The 19,024-nt window shown below is 35.7% G+C and overlaps 1 protein-coding gene and 2 long non-coding RNA genes across 6 annotated transcripts in view; 1 reads left to right on the top strand and 2 right to left on the bottom strand.

Annotated features, from left to right (window-relative positions):
* Positions 1-19,024, top strand: part of ARID2 (AT-rich interaction domain 2) — a 195,377-nt gene that overhangs the window by 130,080 nt on the left and 46,273 nt on the right. For all 4 annotated transcript variants that reach the window (XR_014051524.1, XM_081483139.1, XM_081483140.1 and 1 more), the window contains 7 exons: positions 166-262; positions 359-568; positions 1,342-1,509; positions 7,624-7,705; positions 9,584-9,718; positions 10,699-10,895; positions 11,158-14,018. Coding sequence is in view for 3 of the 4 variants with exons in the window: in XM_081483139.1 (XP_081339265.1) it covers positions 166-262; positions 359-568; positions 1,342-1,509; positions 7,624-7,705; positions 9,584-9,718; positions 10,699-10,895; positions 11,158-14,018 (3,750 nt within the window). In the remaining variant the exon portion in view is untranslated. The remainder of the gene's footprint in view (positions 1-165; positions 263-358; positions 569-1,341; positions 1,510-7,623; positions 7,706-9,583; positions 9,719-10,698; positions 10,896-11,157; positions 14,019-19,024) is intronic.
* On the bottom strand, positions 6,681-13,725 carry LOC145503523 (uncharacterized). The gene is made up of 2 exons (XR_014051535.1): positions 13,657-13,725; positions 6,681-6,892 (listed from the first exon to the last, which is right to left on the bottom strand). It is a non-coding gene; the product is annotated as an uncharacterized LOC145503523 (long non-coding RNA).
* The window catches only part of LOC145503524 (uncharacterized), a 32,813-nt gene continuing 27,948 nt past the window's right edge, over positions 14,160-19,024 (bottom strand). Inside the window, exon 2 of the long non-coding RNA XR_014051537.1 lies at positions 14,160-15,100. This is a non-coding gene — a long non-coding RNA (uncharacterized LOC145503524). The remainder of the gene's footprint in view (positions 15,101-19,024) is intronic.

The following is a 19,024-nucleotide window of genomic DNA, read 5'->3' as shown; positions in this document are numbered from 1 at the left end:
ATATTTGAAATGATGCTCCAAATTTATTGATGGCTATTTTCACAGTCATTACATATTTAAAATTACACAATGTTGTTCTATTCATTTTATTCAATTTGAAATATGTATTTGGATATAAATTGGATAAAGCCTCTCTCAACAGTAGTGTCCTTTCTTCGTTTCCAGCTTTTATTGGATCCTGTTGATTTCAAAACTACTCACCTGATGTTTCATACTGTTACAAAATGCCTAATGTCAAGGGATAGATTTTTAAAGATGAGGGGTAAGTGCTCACTTAAGTTTCTCACTGTCTAAAGTACATAAGCTTTGTATCATGTTTTAAAAGACAAATACATGTTTGTGTGTGTATGCTTTTCAGGCATGGAAATTTTGGGAAATCTTTGCAAAGCAGAAGATAATGGTGTTTTGATTTGTGAATATGTTGATCAGGACTCATACAGAGAGATCATTTGTCATCTCACTTTACCTGATGTGCTGCTTGTAATCTCAACACTTGAGGTGCTATATATGCTCACAGAAATGGGAGATGTAGCTTGCACAAAAATTGCAAAAGTAGAAAAGAGCATAGGTAAGACTAAACCAAAAAAGAAAAATTAATTTTCTTTATTGAGGAAAAATACTTATTAATGTGCTGTAAAAAAAATCACAGTTGATATTTTGGGTTTACTTTTTATTTTGAGGAATCATTACCCTTTCAGACACACTTGTGTTATTCTTTCTGCCTGTTTTAGATAATAAAAAAACTTCTGTCATAGAGAGACCAGGCTGCACGTGGCTATCAGTAGTCTTTATTTCTGTTACTATATATTGAGTTTGAAATCAACAAGATGTCTGTGTCTAACTCTCCAGGAAGCAGGTCTATCCGTTTCAAGTGGTCAGTGCTAGTAGTGGTACTGTTAATGAACTCACCTTCTTAGTGAGTTGTCAGTTTTAAACACACTTACTAAAACATGTCACATTAACATTTTCCTCAGTGATTCAGATTATTTATTTCTTTGGTATAAATACTAAAATCAGAGTTAATAAAGATTTGGCTTGAAAAGTATTGAGAAATTAAGATGTACTTTCCATATCAGTGGTTCCTAAATCTACTACACATCAAAATCACTTGGGAATGTTTTTAAAAATGAAGATAATCTAACATCTACCCCAGAGCTTCCAAATCAGTTTTCAGAGATTGAGTCTAAAAATCTAAAATTAAAGATCCACAGATAATTCTGATGTATAGTGATTCATAAATTGGCATTTTAGAAGCAGCGTTTTATATAGCATATATTTTTCAGTGATGTCATTGTTTTACAAAATTATTGATAACAATTGTTGGTTTTTAATTCATTTTAGACATGTTAGTGTGTCTGGTTTCTATGGATATTCAGATGTTTGGCCCAGATGCACTGGCTGCAGTAAAACTCGTCGAACATCCAAGTTCCAGTCATCAAGTTTTATCTGAAATTAGACCACAAGCTATAGAGCAAGTCCAAACCCAGACTCATGTAGCATCTGCCCCAGGTTAGTGTTTTTGTATAATCTCTTTCAGTGTGGTTATTGGAATGTAAGATTTAATACTAAGGATAAATTTAAGTGGGCTTCCTAGGTGGCACTAGTAGTAAAGAAGCTGCCTGCCAATACGAGACGCAAGAGACGCGGGTTCGATCCCTGGGTTGGGAAGATCCCTTGGAGGAGAGCATGGCAACCCACTCTAGTATTCTTGCCTGGAGAATCCCATGGACAGAGGAGCCTGGCAGGCTGCTATCCATAGGGTTGCAAAGAGTCAGACACAGCTGAAGTGACTTAGCACACAGCACATAAATTTAATATGCAGTACAGGGAACTGATGTTTTACGACAGAGTTGGCCAAATGAGAATTGAATATGTACATTAATTTCTTACATATTATACATTCCAGGAGCAGCAGGATCAAGGTGAGCCCAGAAGAGGAATAGTATAATAAATAAATGCAGTTGAAAGGATTTAGAGTAGTATGAGGGATTAAATATTATTCACAGCTATGAGAGCATTAAGTACCCTAATGGGTTTGTGATTTTTGTCATTAGAAATTGGTAGATCAGGAATAAGTCAATCATATGTTACCTTATACTTCTCTCAGGTGGTTATCAGAATTCATAAGCATAATACCTCTATTATTTTTAAATCTTGTAGCAAACCCTTCAGAATCAGAGCTTATGATCAGACGTGTGTGTGTGTGTTGTTCAGTTGCTAAGTTGTGTCCAACTCTTTGCAACCCCATGGACTATAGCCCGCTAGGCTTCTCTGTCCATGGGATTTCACAGGCAAGAATGCTAGAGTGGGTTGCTATTTTCTTCTCCAGAGGATCTTCCTGAGCCAGGGATCAAGCTCTAAATTGGCAGGCTAATTCTTTGCCACTGAGCCACCTGGGAAGCCTGTGTGCATGTATACAAATGCTAATGCATTCACCCTTCCTTGGATTCCCTTGGGTCAATTGTATTTAATTCAGATATTTTTAACTGGAATTCAGACCTGTCCTTCAGTTCTTAGACTGCTTTCTCCTGGCTCATTATGAGTTATTATTTTATATTTTAGCACTCAGCCTTTTTGCGCTCCACTTTCATTTGTCCTAACAAAAACAATCCATCTTTCACCTCACCTTCTTTTTCACCATGGTAACCTACTCTGGTACTCTTGCCTGGAAAATCCCATGAACAGAGAAGCCTGGTTGGCTACAGTCCATGGGGTGGCAAAGGGTCGGGCACAGACTTCACTTCACTCTTCACTTTCTCTCTCACCATTCCCAAGATAATTCTCTTTCCCTTTTTTTTTTAATGGAGAATACTCACTTTCTCAGTTGATCTTAACACTTGATAGTTACTCTGGGAGTTGGCATGGCATGAATTTCCACTTCTTACCCCTTTGCTTACAAACTTACTAGCATTTAAATTCATTCTCCTTCTTTCCTTTGTCTCAGGAAGAGGTGTTAACTATTTGTACTCTGAATACTAGTCTTTCCCAACTCCTCTTTTCTGTATCTTAAACCTTTCTTTCTTTACTTGCTTCTTCAGTCTAGAAATACATTCAGATCATTCTCAACCTTTCCCACTATCAAAACAAAAACCTCATTATCCTTAATCTTTAACTACTACATTCATTTAATCACCAAATTCTGTTGAGTCTTCCTAAATAATTTTTTGATTGCCCATACTGATAACTCAGTTTGGACCCTCCTCATCTCTCTCCAGCTATCTTGTTCTTCTCTCATTTAATCATGGTCCCTGTCTCTCTTCCTCTCTTCCACTGTAACCCATGTTATCAAAATTATATACTCTATGCAAAGTATGTAATATGTATCACCTATTTAATTTATTTCCATTATGCCCCTCTGCAATATAATGGAGTTGTATCATATGTGCATTTAACTTAATAGAAGGCATGAAATAAATAGGTAATTCTTACTGCTGATTTTTGTGAGCTTTCACCCATAGGCAATAGATGTTAAAGAGCCGATATGTATTGGAGAATTGATGATAAGAATGTTAATAGTTTCTCAACCTTGAAAAGGAAATGACACAGTTCATACTGCTAGTTAAGTGGGTGGTGGGCGTATGTTTTTTATCCTCAAAGGAGAAACTTTTAAATTAATTTAAAATATTAAGTTAATGAGGGCCATAGGGAAACTGTTCAACAGGGTGAAACCAGTAAATTATCAGTGATATGCTGAACTATAATAGGTCATTTGAAGAATATGCAGAGGTAATTTTCATGAAAACTCCGTTTGCCTTATTGCTGACTTGTGACCTTAACCCACCCCCCAGCCTAAGAGTTGATCCTCATTGGCAAATGGATAAAATTAAATATTGAGAGTTTCTTGTGTATGTAGTGCCATTGATAGAAGTTTGAATAGGCCTCTAGGAACCTAAAAGAGTTCATTTTTATGCTGGTGAGCACTTTATTACTTACTCATCACAAATGACAACTCTAAATTGTTTGATTAGTTACCACTTATAGTTTAGCTTTCCTCCCCATCATTTGTTTAATACTGTTTTCTAATTGGAATGGTTATCTTCAAACTTTTAGCTCACTTCCCCTCATCTATCTGCAAATACTGTGTTTTTGTGATATATTAAATTGATACTTAACTTTTTATATCCTGTGGAATCTTGATACATAACATTATCCATTTAAAAAAATAGCACGTATTCTTAATATTAGAAATTTTATACTATCCCTCTTTCTCCTTGAACTCAGATCCATCACCCTGTCAATACTTACATAGACATTTTAATTTTAAAGTTTTTCAATTTTGTTACATTATAAAACTAAGTGTTAAAAATTTATTTTATTGTTACAAAGTTTAATAATAAACAGTCCATAAAACAATAGTAAATATATCACAAACTTTTATAAATAATTAAATAAAAGAAGCAATTATTGGAAGTGCATCTCTTAATGAGATGGACAAGACGTTTTCCCCTAGTTTTCTGGAAACTATTACTCTTCTCAGAGTACTTTTTTTGTTGCTAGAATTACAATTAGTTTCAGCATTAATTTTATCTGTTTTTCCTTTTTATATATTTAAGTTCACATCATTAAATAGTTTATATCAATAAATAGTTGAGAGTACTTAAAATTATTTTTCAGAATTATCTAAAAGTTATTAAAATTATATTTAATGATCTTCTGAAAATTTGAGTTCTGCTTTGTTTTGTTGAAATGAAAGAAATAATAATACTTGATTTGTAAAAGTATTTATTGCCTGGTTAGTATAGATATTTATTTTTAAGTTTATCAAAAACATATCAAAAAATATTAACAAGATATGAGTGTAAATTAAAGTTGCTACTCTTTCAGTTAGGTGCACCTTGTTTAACTTAATATATTCAGGTAGTGTTAGCACAGTGGTTCTGCAACTTTGTGGTGCATCTGAGTTACCCAGTGGGCTTTCATGCTGATTGCTTGACTGCATACCCTGAGTTTCTGATTCAGGTGAATTGGAGAATCTTCATTTCTAACAAGTTTCTGTGAGATACTGATGCTTCTTCAGGTCAGGACACGATTACTTTGAGAACCACTGGGTTAGGAAAATTTTAGTGGTCTTCATTTCATGACCACAGTATTTTTTGATAAAATGCTTTTTGTTGTGTGCATGAATACATTTTTGTCAGTCTTGGCACTGGAGATTTACCTCATTCAATTACGGAAAATGTCTGCCACATAACCTAACTGATAAAGTTAGTCTTTATTAATCAAGGGTATCTTGCCTCAGTTTCTGTTATTTAGAAAAAAATCCACCTTTATTTTTCAATCCAAAATATGTTGATCTATGTTCCCGTGAAATCTTCCTTATTTCAGAATGCTAAGATAGTTAAACTTGCCATGAGTTTGTCATATGAATGAAATAAGATACCACTACCTTTAGTATTTCTTTAAAATATTCTGTGTGCTTTACTTACTCAAGATTCTAACTTAAAAAGTAATATACTCTGGTAGTAGTTGAGAAATGGAGGCAGAAAGGACATTAAGCAAAAATTATCATCACTTTATATTAATAATATATCAGAATTTAGAACACACTAAAGGACCAGAATACCCAATTTTTAAGGCTGTACATTGCCCTTAACTATAATATGTAAAACACTGGCATAGACTTGAATCCCTACCTTGATACCTTGGTTTAAACACGTTTTGTGGATACTAATGTTTCTACTTCTGTTGGTGTTCCAGAGATATTTATACAGTCATCATCATAGCTAACATTTATGTAGCTCTTTCTGTGTGCCAAGCATTGTTTTAAGTGACTTATATATTAACTCCTGTAATCCTTATAACCATCAATGAGGTCAGTGTGCTGTTACTTTGCCCCATTTTATAGCCAGAGGGGTTAAGTAGCTTGCTCATGGTTACACAGCTTGTGAGTGATGGAACTCTAGAGCCAGCCTCTCTGGCTCCAGAGTCTTTCTTGCATTTAACCATATCTTACAATGTTTAATAGAGTTAAGACTTTGTTCCAAAATGGTTAAAGAGCAGTCATCAAAGAGGAGGTCTTGCTTTCATGCACAGCAGTTTTAGGAGGGAATATATACAAAACTTTGAAAATCTGGAAATTGATTCCATCTAAAGTATAAGTGCCTTGTATTCTTTGGAATGTCTTCAGGTATCCTGAGGACAAGGATTCTCAGTTTGGTAGCCACAGTAATTATATATTTCTAGTTTATACTTTTAATTTAATTGTGGCTATATTATTTTTCCTTATGCATTTATAAAGTTTCTCATAATTTCAACATAGTTTGCAATGTTTCCTGCAATTGTTTATTAACTGATTCAGATTTCAGTCAGAGTAGGGTATATTCTTACAGTATAACTGATCAAGAAAAGGGAAATTTCTACATGGATTTAGGCCTTAGAAAGGTATTTTCTGTAACTGTCATCAAGTTAGGAGACAGAAAAGATAGGCTGGGGTTGCACAAGAAAAATACCTTCGATTCTAATTATGATGTTCTGTTAAGAAGCAGAATATCACAATATGTCCTCTGAAATGTGACAGACCTGAAGTCAAAGTCAGCACTCCTAAAAGAAGGCTTTCCAGCTATACTCAGCTCTGCTGTCTCCATCATGTGTTCTTTGTTAATCTCTGAGCTTCAATTTTTTCACTTACAAAATGAGGACAATTAAATTTAGAACTATATATAAGATTAAAACAAATCATGTAAATGTAAATGGTTTAATAGCAAGTAAGTATTTAAAAGTGGCTGGCTGCTGTTATCTGTATCCCAGTGGAAGCCTGGGGTCTCACCAGACAAAGGTCAGGATTGCTTCAGATCATTCACAGATTGGACTGACTGTGGGGCTCTAGAAGTTCCAATAATTTAGAAATTTATGTTTTGTTTGAGGGTTCTGAGAAGTTTTGCTAAAATGTCACCTGAAAAAAAAAAGAAGGTACATTTTGTAGGTTTAAAAAGCATATATTAATAATGCTGATTCAATGGTGAAACAGTATCATTTTTAATCTATAAATATGTAAGATTCATATTTCATTATAAACTTACTGTAATATGATCACGTTTCTATTATCCCATGTTTTTCTTATCTTTATTAGTTCCAACATAGAAGTTAGCTGTTTGTTCATTATATCTGGAAGTTTTATATATGCCACTTACAGAGTTAATATTTTAAATTCAAAAGTGAAATTATTTTTGATACAATCTGCTTCTGTAACTAATCTGAGAGAGATGCTTATTTACTGATACATTGTGCTGTGTGTCCTCTGGCTAATTATTTTAATCAAGTTGAGTGTTAGTTTCTTTATGTGTACCCACCTCACAGAAGAATTAAAAAGATATTAATAGTATAAAGTTAAAACTCAGTGTCTGAAAATGGGAAAAACAGAGTTTATATTAGTGAAATAATCCATATTATTTGAATGGTTGTGAGGTTAACAAAAAACAATTCGTATGCAGGATCTAAGACAGTGCCTGGTATAATTAATATGTGTTCCATTATAAGTTTCTTTTTCAAATTTCTATATTTTCAGTATGTTTATACACCTTTTAAAAAGGTATTCATTGTGAATATTAATTGGTTCCATATCCATGAACTAAATATGGCCTGTAGTTTTAAAAAATGATGTAGCTAATGTATTTTTTTCTTTAGCTTCCAGAGCAGTTGTAGCACAGCATGTTGCTCCACCTCCAGGAATAGTGGAAATAGATAGTGAGAAGTTTGCTTGTCAGTGGTAAGTGGTTTATTTCTATTAAGGCTTTATCCTTGGGAAGAATAAAGCAAATGAGAAAAGGAAATTATTTCAGCAGTCATCCAGAATGTTTTACTCTGTATTTCTTTCTAGTTAGAGTAGGATATCATTTATACAAGAAAGGACAGTATAAAATCACTTCACCTGTATTTTGGAATAGTTTGAAAGTAAAGTATCAGAATCTTCAGAATTAAAATAGTCTTTGATTAACATTTCATTACATTACACCACTTCTTTTCAAGTAAAATTTGTAAAAAAATTGTCATTGATTTTGTAGAAAATAAGGTTTGTCTTCTTATAGAATTTGTTTTTCTTAATATTTTATTAAAACTGAATTGGACTGACTTTAAGAAAATAGAACCAGATTTTGTTATTAAATGTCCCTTTTTTTTGACCAAAAGCAAAATTTCTTGTTCACTGCTAGTTAATTTTTCCTTTTTGTGAGTAGTAAGAGGTAACTAATCAAATGATAGAATAACCAGTATGTCTACATTGAAATATCAATTTTAAAATAATATTTTCTTGAGAAGACTGACTGGTCACATCTCAGCCACTTCCTGAAAAAAATAACTGTAGAATTAGTTACATTTCATTTTTTCATGGCTAATTGCCTCTACATTGTTTATGAATTTCAACTTAAATTCTTTAGAAGATTAACAGATTGAAATGTTAGATCACTTTTCAGTGATGTATTACTTTAAAAAATTTCATTCTCTTTTCCCCCATTCTCTAACATTTTTCTCCCATTCCATGTTCTTGTCACTTTATGTTCCATATTTTTGGTGCTTTCATATCTGTGTTCCTATGACACTTTTCTCTACTTTTCTACTCTTCTTAAATCAGGTTTATGGTAATACCTCTAATTTTTTGCTATTTCCTCATATTCTGTATTGTTACACCTGACCCTTTATGCTTGATAAATATTCCAATGATGTTTGAAAATATTTGTCTTCTATATTGAAACCAAACAGTTTTTTGTTTCTGGTCTATTTGAAAACTCGATACTCAAAGTAATGAAAGTTGGAAAAAATAAGTACAGCATCCACTGTACAATGTGTGTGTGTTAGTTATAGACTTGGTCTTATAAATTCTTATTCCTACCATTTCTAGGGAGGAGGAGAAGTATTTTAAATTACTGTATCATAATTATCATTTGATTCAGTTAATAGGAAACAGCTGTAGGTTGGCCTGTCTTGTATATATATAGTGAGGCCTAGAAAGAGTCCTATATGGTTAACTGGGCCTCCAATCCTAACTTATAGCTGAAGTCACTTTATGACAGAGACAAACTGAAGTTTGAATTAACTTGTAATTAGTTAGGAATAGAGTCTCTGAGGTGGGGAAGGGGAGTGTGCAACATGAGAAGTATCATTGTTTTAGGAAGTAGTTAAATGTTTTAGGAGAGGTTTTTTCTGAAGAAATTTGATCTAAGAGCAACAAAAGTTTAATTGTTTTTCCTTCATTTTTCACATCACCAATAACTCATAATTGGGAGCTTCTGTTATATTTTGATTATTACAAGACAGGAACCTGAGTATTCACTGAATAAAATTAATGTGTTGTAGAATATTTATTGCCGGCATACCATCTCTGCTGATGTATTCACATATATTTGTGGATATTGGTTTTTATATTTGTGGATAATGATTTTTTTATACTAAAAGAAGAATGATTAAGTAATCTCTTTTTATTTGACTTAGTCTGCCTAAAACCTAGTATATATTTTTGCTAATAGCATGAGATAGTGAAATTTGATCAATAGATATAATTATTAATTTATAACATTGTCTTCAAATGGTTAAGTAGAGACTCTGTAGTATATTGCATAATGCATTGTATTTTTTTTTTTTCCTCTTTTAGGTTAAATGCTCATTTTGAAGTAAATCCAGATTGTTCTGTCTCTCGAGCAGAAATGTATTCTGAGTACCTATCAACTTGCAGTAAATTGGCTCGTGGTGGAATCCTAACATCAACTGGATTTTATAAATGTCTTAGGTAGGATTTATATTTCTTAACTTTGCAGTTAATTTACATACCCCTTGCTCTGTAGAGAACATAACAACTATCTGTGCTGTGTTTAGTTGCTCAGTCGTGTCCGACTCTTTGGGATCCTATGCACTGTAAGCCTGCCAGGCTCCTCTGTCCATGGGGATTCTCCAGGCAAGAATCCTCGAGTGGGTTGCCATGGCCTCCTCCAGGGAATCTTCCTAACCCAGGGATTGAATCTAGGTCTTCTGCATTGCAGGCAGATTCTTTACTGTCTGAGCCACCAAGGAAGCCCAAGAATACTGGAGTGGGTAGACTATCCCTTCTCCAGGCGAACTTTTGACCCAGGTTTTGAACTGGGGTCTCTGGCATTGCAGGTGGATTCTTTACCAGCTGAGCTACCCAGGAACGCCTACCAACTATCTACCTAGTCTTGAATATCTCCACTACTTAAAATTTTGTATGGTTAGATTGTAGTGTGTGGTGGAAGTTTAAATTCAAGGGAATTTTGATATCAAACATGGTATTTGTGTTTAAACATTCTGAGGTTTATCAAAGGAAGAAAAGGAAGAAATTAAGTTTACTTTTTTCCTGCTACTTATATGTGTTAAAGGCATAGCTTTCACCCTTTTAAATCTTGAATAATAGTCTGTGACTGAGCTGTATCTTCAAACATCATGACTTTTTGATATTTTGCAAAGTTCATAAAATAGGCATTGACTTGATACAGCTTTTTTATTAATTATATATACAGTAGAATTGTTTTAAACCCTATAATGTTAATAATAATGATTTTTGAAATTGGAGAATCAATTTTTTACATTAATATTTAATTCCTTGTTTCCCATCCTTGCAGAATATATGATTCATACTGGTTCATATATAAGTGGCAGTGAATATACTATTGCTGTTGGTGTAAACATTGTTAGAATTTAGTGTTTTTTGTTAATGTGCTAGTTATTAAAATTTTATGTGTGTGTACTTTACAGAACAGTCTTGCCAAATCATACAGTGAAGAGAGTGGAGGATTCCAGTAACAATGGGCAGGCGCATATTCATGTAGTAGGAGTAAAACGTAGGGCTATCCCACTTCCCATTCAGATGTACTATCAGCAGCAACCTGTTTCTACTCCCGTTGTTCGTGTTGATTCTGTACCTGATGTATCTCCAAGTCCTTCACCTGCAGGTATTAATTTTTATTGTGATTAAATATTACCAATTTAATAAGAAGGCTAAATGAAAACATGTATTATATGCATTCAAGATGTATAACTTGTCCTTGTTTTTCAGTAACATTTTATTTCTTGTTCTATTATTTTATCATATCCATATGATGCAAAGTTGTTAATTTCTTTAAACTGTTTTCTCTTGAAATTAAGTAAAATAATTTCTGCATGCTGCTTTTCAGTCATTTCACTGTGAATTTTAACTTTTCCTCATATTTTCAGGAATCCCTCATGGACCACAAACTGTAGGAAACCATTTTCAGAGGACTCCTGTTACCAACCAATCTTCAAGTTTGACTGCAACACAAATGTCGTTTCCAGTACAAGGTGTTCATACTGTGGCACAGACTGTTTCAAGAATTCCACCAAATCCTTCAGTTCATACCCACCAGCAGCAAAATGCTTCGGTGACCGTCATTCAAAATAAAGCTCCAATTCCTTGTGAAGTCGTTAAGGCTACAGTAATCCAGAACTCTATACCCCAGACAGCAGTTCCTGTTAGTATTGCTGTGGGAGGAGGAGCTGCACAGAGTTCTGTGGTTCAGAATCATAGTACAGGGCCACAGCCTGTTACAGTTGTAAATTCCCAGACACTGCTTCACCATCCATCAGTAATTCCACAGCAGTCTCCATTACACACAGTGGTACCGGGGCAGATACCTTCTGGTACTCCTGTTACAGTGATTCAGCAAGCTGTCCCACAGAGTCATATATTTGGCAGAGTTCAGAACATACCAGCATGTACTTCTACAGTTTCACAGGGTCAACAGTTAATCACTACATCACCCCAACCTGTACAAACTTCATCTCAGCAGACATCAGCTGGTAGCCAGCCACAGGACACTGTTATCATAGCACCCCCACAGTATGTAACAACTTCTACATCCAATATTGTCTCAGCAACTTCAGTACAGAATTTTCAGGTAGCTACAGGACAAATGGTTACCATTGCTGGTGTCCCAAGTCCACAACCCTCAAGGGTAGGGTTTCAAAACATTGCACCAAAACCTCTCCCTTCTCAGCAAGTTTCATCAACAGTGGTACAACAGCCTATTCAACAGCCACAGCAGCCAACCCAACAAAGTGTAGTGATTGTAAGCCAGCCAGCTCAACAAGGTCAAACTTATGCACCAGCCATTCACCAAATTGTTCTTGCTAATCCAGCAGCTCTTCCAGCTGGCCAGGCAGTTCAGCTAACTGGACAACCAAACATTACTCCATCTTCCTCACCATCACCTGTCCCAGCTACTACTAACCAGGTCCCTACTGCCATGTCATCATCTTCCACCCCTCAACCACAGGGACCACCTCCTACTGTCAGTCAGATGCTGTCTGTGAAAAGGCAGCAACAGCAGCAGCATTCACCAGCACCTCCACAACAGGTACAAGTACAAGTTCAGCAGCCACAACAAGTACAGATGCAAGTTCAACCACAGCAAACGAATGCAGGAGTTGGTCAGCCTGCTTCTGGTGAGTCAAGTCTGATAAAACAGTTGCTGCTTCCAAAGCGTGGTCCTTCAACTCCCGGTGGTAAGCTTATTCTCCCAGCTCCACAGATTCCTCCCCCCAATAATGCAAGAGCTCCTAGTCCTCAGGTGGTATACCAGGTGGCCAATAACCAAGCAGCAGGTTTTGGAGTGCAAGGGCAAACTCCAGCTCAGCAGCTACTGGTTGGACAGCAAAATGTTCAGTTGGTCCAAAGTGCAATGCCACCCACCGGGGGAGTGCAAACCGTGCCCATCTCAAACTTACAAATATTGCCAGGCCCGCTGATCTCAAATAGCCCAGCAACCATTTTCCAAGGGACTTCTGGCAACCAGGTAACCATAACAGTTGTGCCAAATACAAGTTTTGCAACTGCAACTGTGAGTCAGGGAAATACAACTCAGCTCATTGCTCCAGCAGGAATTACCATGAGCGGGACCCAGGCAGGAGTTGGACTTCAGGTGCAAACGCTTCCAGCCACTCAAGCATCTCCAGCTGGACAATCATCTTGTACTACTGCTACTCCCCCATTCAAAGGTGATAAAATAATTTGCCAAAAGGAGGAGGAAGCAAAAGAAGCAACAGGTTTACACGTTCATGAACGTAAAATTGAAGTCATGGAGAACCCGTCCTGCAGACGAGGAACCACAAACACCAGCAATGGGGATACAAAGGAAAATGAAATGCAGGTGGGAAGTCTTTTAAATGGGAGAAAATACAGTGATTCAAGTCTACCTCCTTCAAACTCAGGGAAAATTCAAAGTGAGGCTAATCAGTGCTCACTAATCAGTAATGGGCCATCGTTAGAATTAGGTGAGAATGGAACATCTGGAAAACAGAACTCAGAACAAATGGACATGCAGGATATTAAAAGTGATTTGAAAAAACCTCTAGTTAATGGAATCTGTGATTTTGATAAAGGAGATGGTTCTCATTTAAGCAAAAACATTCCAAATCACAAAACTTCCAATCATGTAGGAAATGGTGAGATATCTCCAGTGGAACCACAAGGGACTTTAGATGCCTCTCAGCAAGATACTGCCAAAGGTGATCAACTAGAAAGAACTTCTAATGGACCCATATTAACTTTGGGTGTTTCACCATCTGTGAGCAGTATACAGGAGGCCTCAAATGTGGCAACACAGCAGTTTAGTGGTACTGATTTGCCTAATGGACCTCTAGCTTCAAGTTTGAATTCAGATGTGCCTCAGCAACGCCCAAGTGTAGTTGTCTCACCACATTCTGCAACCTCTGTTATACAGGGGCATCAAATCATAGCCGTTCCCCACTCAGGATCAAGAGTGTCCCATTCTCCTGCCCTGTTGTCTGACGTTCGGTCTACAAATGGCACAGCAGAATGCAAAACTGTAAAGAGGCCAGCAGAGGATAATGATAGGGAAACAGTCACAGGAATTCCAAATAAAGTGGGAGTTAGAATTGTTACAATCAGTGACCCCAACAATGCTGGCTGCAGTGCAACAATGGTTGCCGTGCCAGCAGGAGCAGATCCAAGCACTGTAGCTAAAGTAGCAATAGAAAGTGCTGTTCAGCAGAAGCAGCAGCATCCACCAACATACGTACAGAATGTGGTCCCACAGGTGAGTCATTTTCCTGTCACATTTCTCTTAAAAAATCCTGATGTGTAAATATGATTTTAGGGGGAAATGCACTGTTCTTCCATATTTTACCTTGAAAAGGTAATTGGGAGGACCTAGCAATGTACTCAAGCTGTCAAGCTCTTTTATTTTTCTCTGTTCTTTGTAATATTGAACAGTTTTCAGTTGTTAACATAAACACATGATTTAAAGCAGTGGCCCCCAACCTTTTTGGGACCAGAGACCTGTTTCATGGAAGACAATTTTTTTCCCATCCCTGAGGTGGGGTGGGGGAAATGTGAAGGTTCAGGAGGTAATACAAATGATGGGAGCAGCAGGTGACTCTTCCCTTGCTAGCCCACTGCTCACCTCCTGCTGTGCCACCTGATTCCTAATAGGCCACTGACCAGGAGTTGAGGACCCCTGGTTTAAAGCGTTTTTCTATTATACATGCAAATTAGTAATTTTGTAGAGCCAAGATAGAGAAGTACTTGTCATCTAACATTTTGGGGGGTATTTTTAAAATGTAACTTGGTCTTGATTGGGAGAGGTTTGCTAAGAGTACACCAGAAGGGAATTTCTGTATATGATTTTGACATGAGTGTATTTTTGAGGCTTCTTTCACAGTACTTTTTTTAAAAAGGTGAATTTCATAAGAATTTTATCAAGTGTGTTCTTATTATCGTAGGTATTGAATTAGTTGCCTTTATTCTTTAAAAAGGTTTATTTCTTATAATTTCAATTTGTTTCAGCTATTCTGGTATTTAAAATTTTGTATCTCTTATTCCTTTGCTCTGTTTATTCCCTTTTAAATATCTACTATCCCCTCTCTGCATGCCTCAGTAAATAAAAGTGTTTTCTAAATTCAGTGCTACTGAATTGAGGATCCAATCAGCCTATAAAGATTTTAAGGACAATCTTATATGCTGTTTCCTGGATTACTACCACTTCATTCTTTGTTTCCTAATTACTACACAGCCAGAACCTTCTGTGACTCTTGCCAACTCTGCTAGCACTCTTCTGTCTTGGGTTTTTTCTCTGTGCTTCTGATGATAACAGCAGATTGTGTTGGTATTGATACCAATCTAGATGACAAGAGAGGGGTGGGAGTAGAGAAGCAAAACGGAAGGTGAGAAAACAAAGAATCCCTTGCTTAGAACATCATTCACTAACGTGCGTCTTTGTTCATGTGAGTGGGTAAAGCTGGACAGTGCTGCTCTGGGAGCGTAATGAGTTTTTTAATTCATATATTAGTATTGCTTAGATCTATTTCAAGGTATCTAAATAGGTTGAGGATTCTTCAGTGTATATTGTGTACATGGCAATAACTAATATGAGGTTTTTGTGGAAAATACCAAATCATTTTTATTCAAGCTTCTACAGGTTGAGTTTTCATTTATCGTGTATATGTTAGTCGCTCAGTCGTGTCCGTTCTTTGCAACCCTACGGACTGTAGCCCGCCAGACTCCTTTGTCCATAGGATTCTCCAGGCAAGACTACTGGAGTGGGTTGCCATTTCCTTCTCCATTTCATTTATTAAAGCACACTAAAAATTTGTTTAATAATGCAATATCTAACATATACTAAGCATTCAGCACATTTTTTTATATATTTAACAATTTCCCAGTTCATCTTATGTGTTCCACTTTTTTCCTTTTCGATTCCCTTATAGTCCTAAAGAGTTATAGTAGACCAAGCCAGATTAGAGAAAACCTCCCTTACTATGAAAGTGTTTCATCCACCCTTGTTTATTGTCTCCTTTAACCCTCCAGTGTGGTTATGTTCAATAATGATACCTAAATAACAAAAAACAAGCAATACTAGCTAAGACTAGGACCTGTGTTAGGAATTTTGCACTATTTTGTCATTTGATTCACAAAGAAACTCTATTAGGTAAACATTATAATTTCTATTTAAGAGAAGGGGCCTCGCAATGCTAAATAACTCACCCAAAGTTACCAACTAATATGAGGTGGTACAGGACTGAAATCTGGTGTGTGTGAAACCAGAGCTCGTGCTCTTAACCCATTTGCCACTATTCTAAAAGATTTCTTTGTAAAATCCTAGATATTCCTTTTATATGTAACATTATTTTAATGACTAGGTTATAGGATATAAGTATCACTGAAAGATAATTTCAGGATCACAATGCTAGAATTTAACATACTGGACATATATATACATCTAATTCAAGCCATAAAATTAATATATTTTGCTGCTAAGTCGCTTCAGTCATGTCCAACTCTGTGCGACCCCATAGACGGCAGCCCACCAGGCTCCGCCGTCCCTGGGATTCTCCAGGCAAGAATACTGGAGTGGATTGCCATTTCCTTCTCCAGTGCATGAAAGGGTAAAGTGAAAGTGAAGTCGCTCAGTCATGTCTGACTCTTAGCGACCCCATGGACTGTAGCCTACTAGGCTCCTCCGTCCATGGGATTTTCCAGGCAAGAGTACTGGAGTGGGGTGCCATTGCCTTCTCCTAATATATTTTACTCCTAATCTAAAAAATGTGTTATCAACTTTTATGTGTTCTCCCCGAGAATATAGTTTATTTCAAACAGCTATAGTCTTTATTTTTGAAGTTGGTATTTTGTTGGCATGTAGAAATGTAAAACTTTGCAAGGAAAAAGAGACATAGCATACATACATGGTGTATATAAGAATAAGAAACAAAAAAAACAGGATATCTGTGTATAACTCTCAGCACACAATGCCTAATACACAGTCTGGCGCTCAGTAATGGTGCAAGTATATTTTATCTTTGGTGGCTCAGACAGTAAAGAATATGCCTGCAACACAGGAGACCCGGGTTCAGTCCCTGTGTCTAGAGGATTCCCTGGAGAAGGGAATGGCGACCCACTCTAGTATTCTTGCCTGGAGAATCCCATGGACAGAGGAGCCTGGTGGGCTACAGTCCATAGAGACACAAAGAATTGGACACGACTGAGCAACTAACACATAGGATAAAGTACCTATAAAGACTAAAAAATTACCAGCTGCTCAAGATGGTATCATAAGTTTCCTTTGAAGGGAAGCTGTTGGACCTTCTTAAGAGCCTGTTAATAAAAACCATTTCCATTGTTGCCCGGATTCTTTAAATTTCTTTATATAGTCTTAGAATTGCATTTTAGACCTTGGTTTAATACCATTTTATCCAGTATTTGATTTGGCACTTTAAACAGGTAGATGAAATAGAGGAATTTAAATGTGATTTTTTTTTTTTTTTAGCTGTACTTTGTTATTTCCACCATTTCAAGGGGTGGGGGATGTTAAGGAGTTACCTTTACACCAAAAAGGAACTTCTAGACTTGCAGAATGCTCAGGGCTGGAAAGACTGTAGGGAAATATCCCTGCTGAGAATGGCCAACAGGTAATCCTTCCTAATACCATTGTTATTTAATATTTCTATTCTCAATTTTGTTCCTTCTCACTCCCACTAATTAGCTGTATTAATTTTATTACAGAAAAGATACTAGGAACAAATAAAGGGGAAAGAAATATGAAAGTAAATGGTATAACCATATATTTTGTATTTAAATGGTATTTAGCTGAGTATGAAATAACTGTACTTAACTTCAAGGTACATTTCTTTATTTATAACTACTTATTTTCAATTGTTTTATTTGCGAGTTAAAGTGCCACAATATGGATACTATTTCTGAGCCCTACTCTCTTCCACTATTCATGAAATTGTATCTGCTGAAGGCATGGTACTAGATTGGCATATAAGATAATAAAAATGGAAAAAATTAATTATACTTAACTGAAGACTTGTCTTTTTTAGAAGCATATAAAACACATGTTGAATATATCTGTATCTGTTCATCCTGTGATCTGATGTCATGCATAATTCTTGTATATAAAAATAGTTTACTTAAGCATGTACTTATTTAAAGCATTTTATAGATGCTGCTCCTTAGTTTCCTGTCCTTCATACATGAATCCTTTCTGAAATGGTGCCAACATTGAATATGGATATCTTCCTGGTCCCTTGCATTCTTTGATAAAGAGTTTAAAAAGTTACCTAACCCATCAGAAAGCATATCTGCAGTCTCAGGGGGGCTATGTCTAGTCATAACCATAGAAGATCACTTTGGCAAGAGTCACAGGAATGTCATTTCAATTTTTTTTGAAGCATATTACTGCTCAGATTTGTAGACTAGTAGTACATTGTAATAATTAAGAAAATCATTAGCACTAAATGTTTTTTCGTTTACATTTCAATGTGTTCTGTTTATAAGATAGACTTTGTATGTGTTGATTGTCTAGTTATACTTAATAGGAGGACTTGGATAGGTTACGAAAATGAGGGAATATTAGAGCAGAAAGAACCTTAGATATTATCTTGTTCATAACTCTTTTTAAAGAGTTGGATTAACTTTCCCACACTCACAAAGATCTCTTTTCCAGTGCTTGTCTTAATTCTATTCTGTAAAGATGGGTATTTTGTTTAGACTAATGTAACCTCTTTAATACCACATTTAGAATAAATTTATTCTTGTTCCTTACAAGCGTTTAAAAGTATCTCTACTTACTCTTTAGAGTGTATTTTCCTAATTCTTTCAATTAGACCTTAGGTGTTATAGTGTCTGGTTTATTCTTCATTAATATGTAAGTGTTTAAGAACTTCAAATCCCAAGTCTTATATCAGAAAATAACATCAGTACAGTCTAGAAGTTTCAGCCACAGTTTATTCTTGAAAAGATGATAAAGGAAGGCAAGATTATAATTTCTTATTTTAACAAAAAGAAATATCTTTGCCAAAAATAAAACTGCTACGTTAACATTTTAGATAATTTTACATTACAAAAGGAATCACAGAATTGTTTCATATTCTTTGTATAGTTTTACTTTTCTGGTCACACACTACTAGAGAGGTACTAGAATGTGAAAAGTTAGTTCTTCTTCAGTAGAGCAGAACAAAGAATAGTATTGAACAATATTCCTCAGGAGTGATCATTCCAAAAACATGATTTTGAGCCCACTTTTACATTTATATTTAAGTTAGG

This window comes from Giraffa tippelskirchi, chromosome 4, assembly GCF_054371585.1.
Source record: "Giraffa tippelskirchi isolate mGirTip1 chromosome 4, T2T-mGirTip1v1.2.pri, whole genome shotgun sequence".
Classification (NCBI taxonomy): domain Eukaryota; kingdom Metazoa; phylum Chordata; class Mammalia; order Artiodactyla; family Giraffidae; genus Giraffa; species Giraffa tippelskirchi.
The sequence above is the reverse complement of the archived record's forward strand: the minus strand, read 5'-3'. Positions and strand labels throughout refer to the sequence as shown.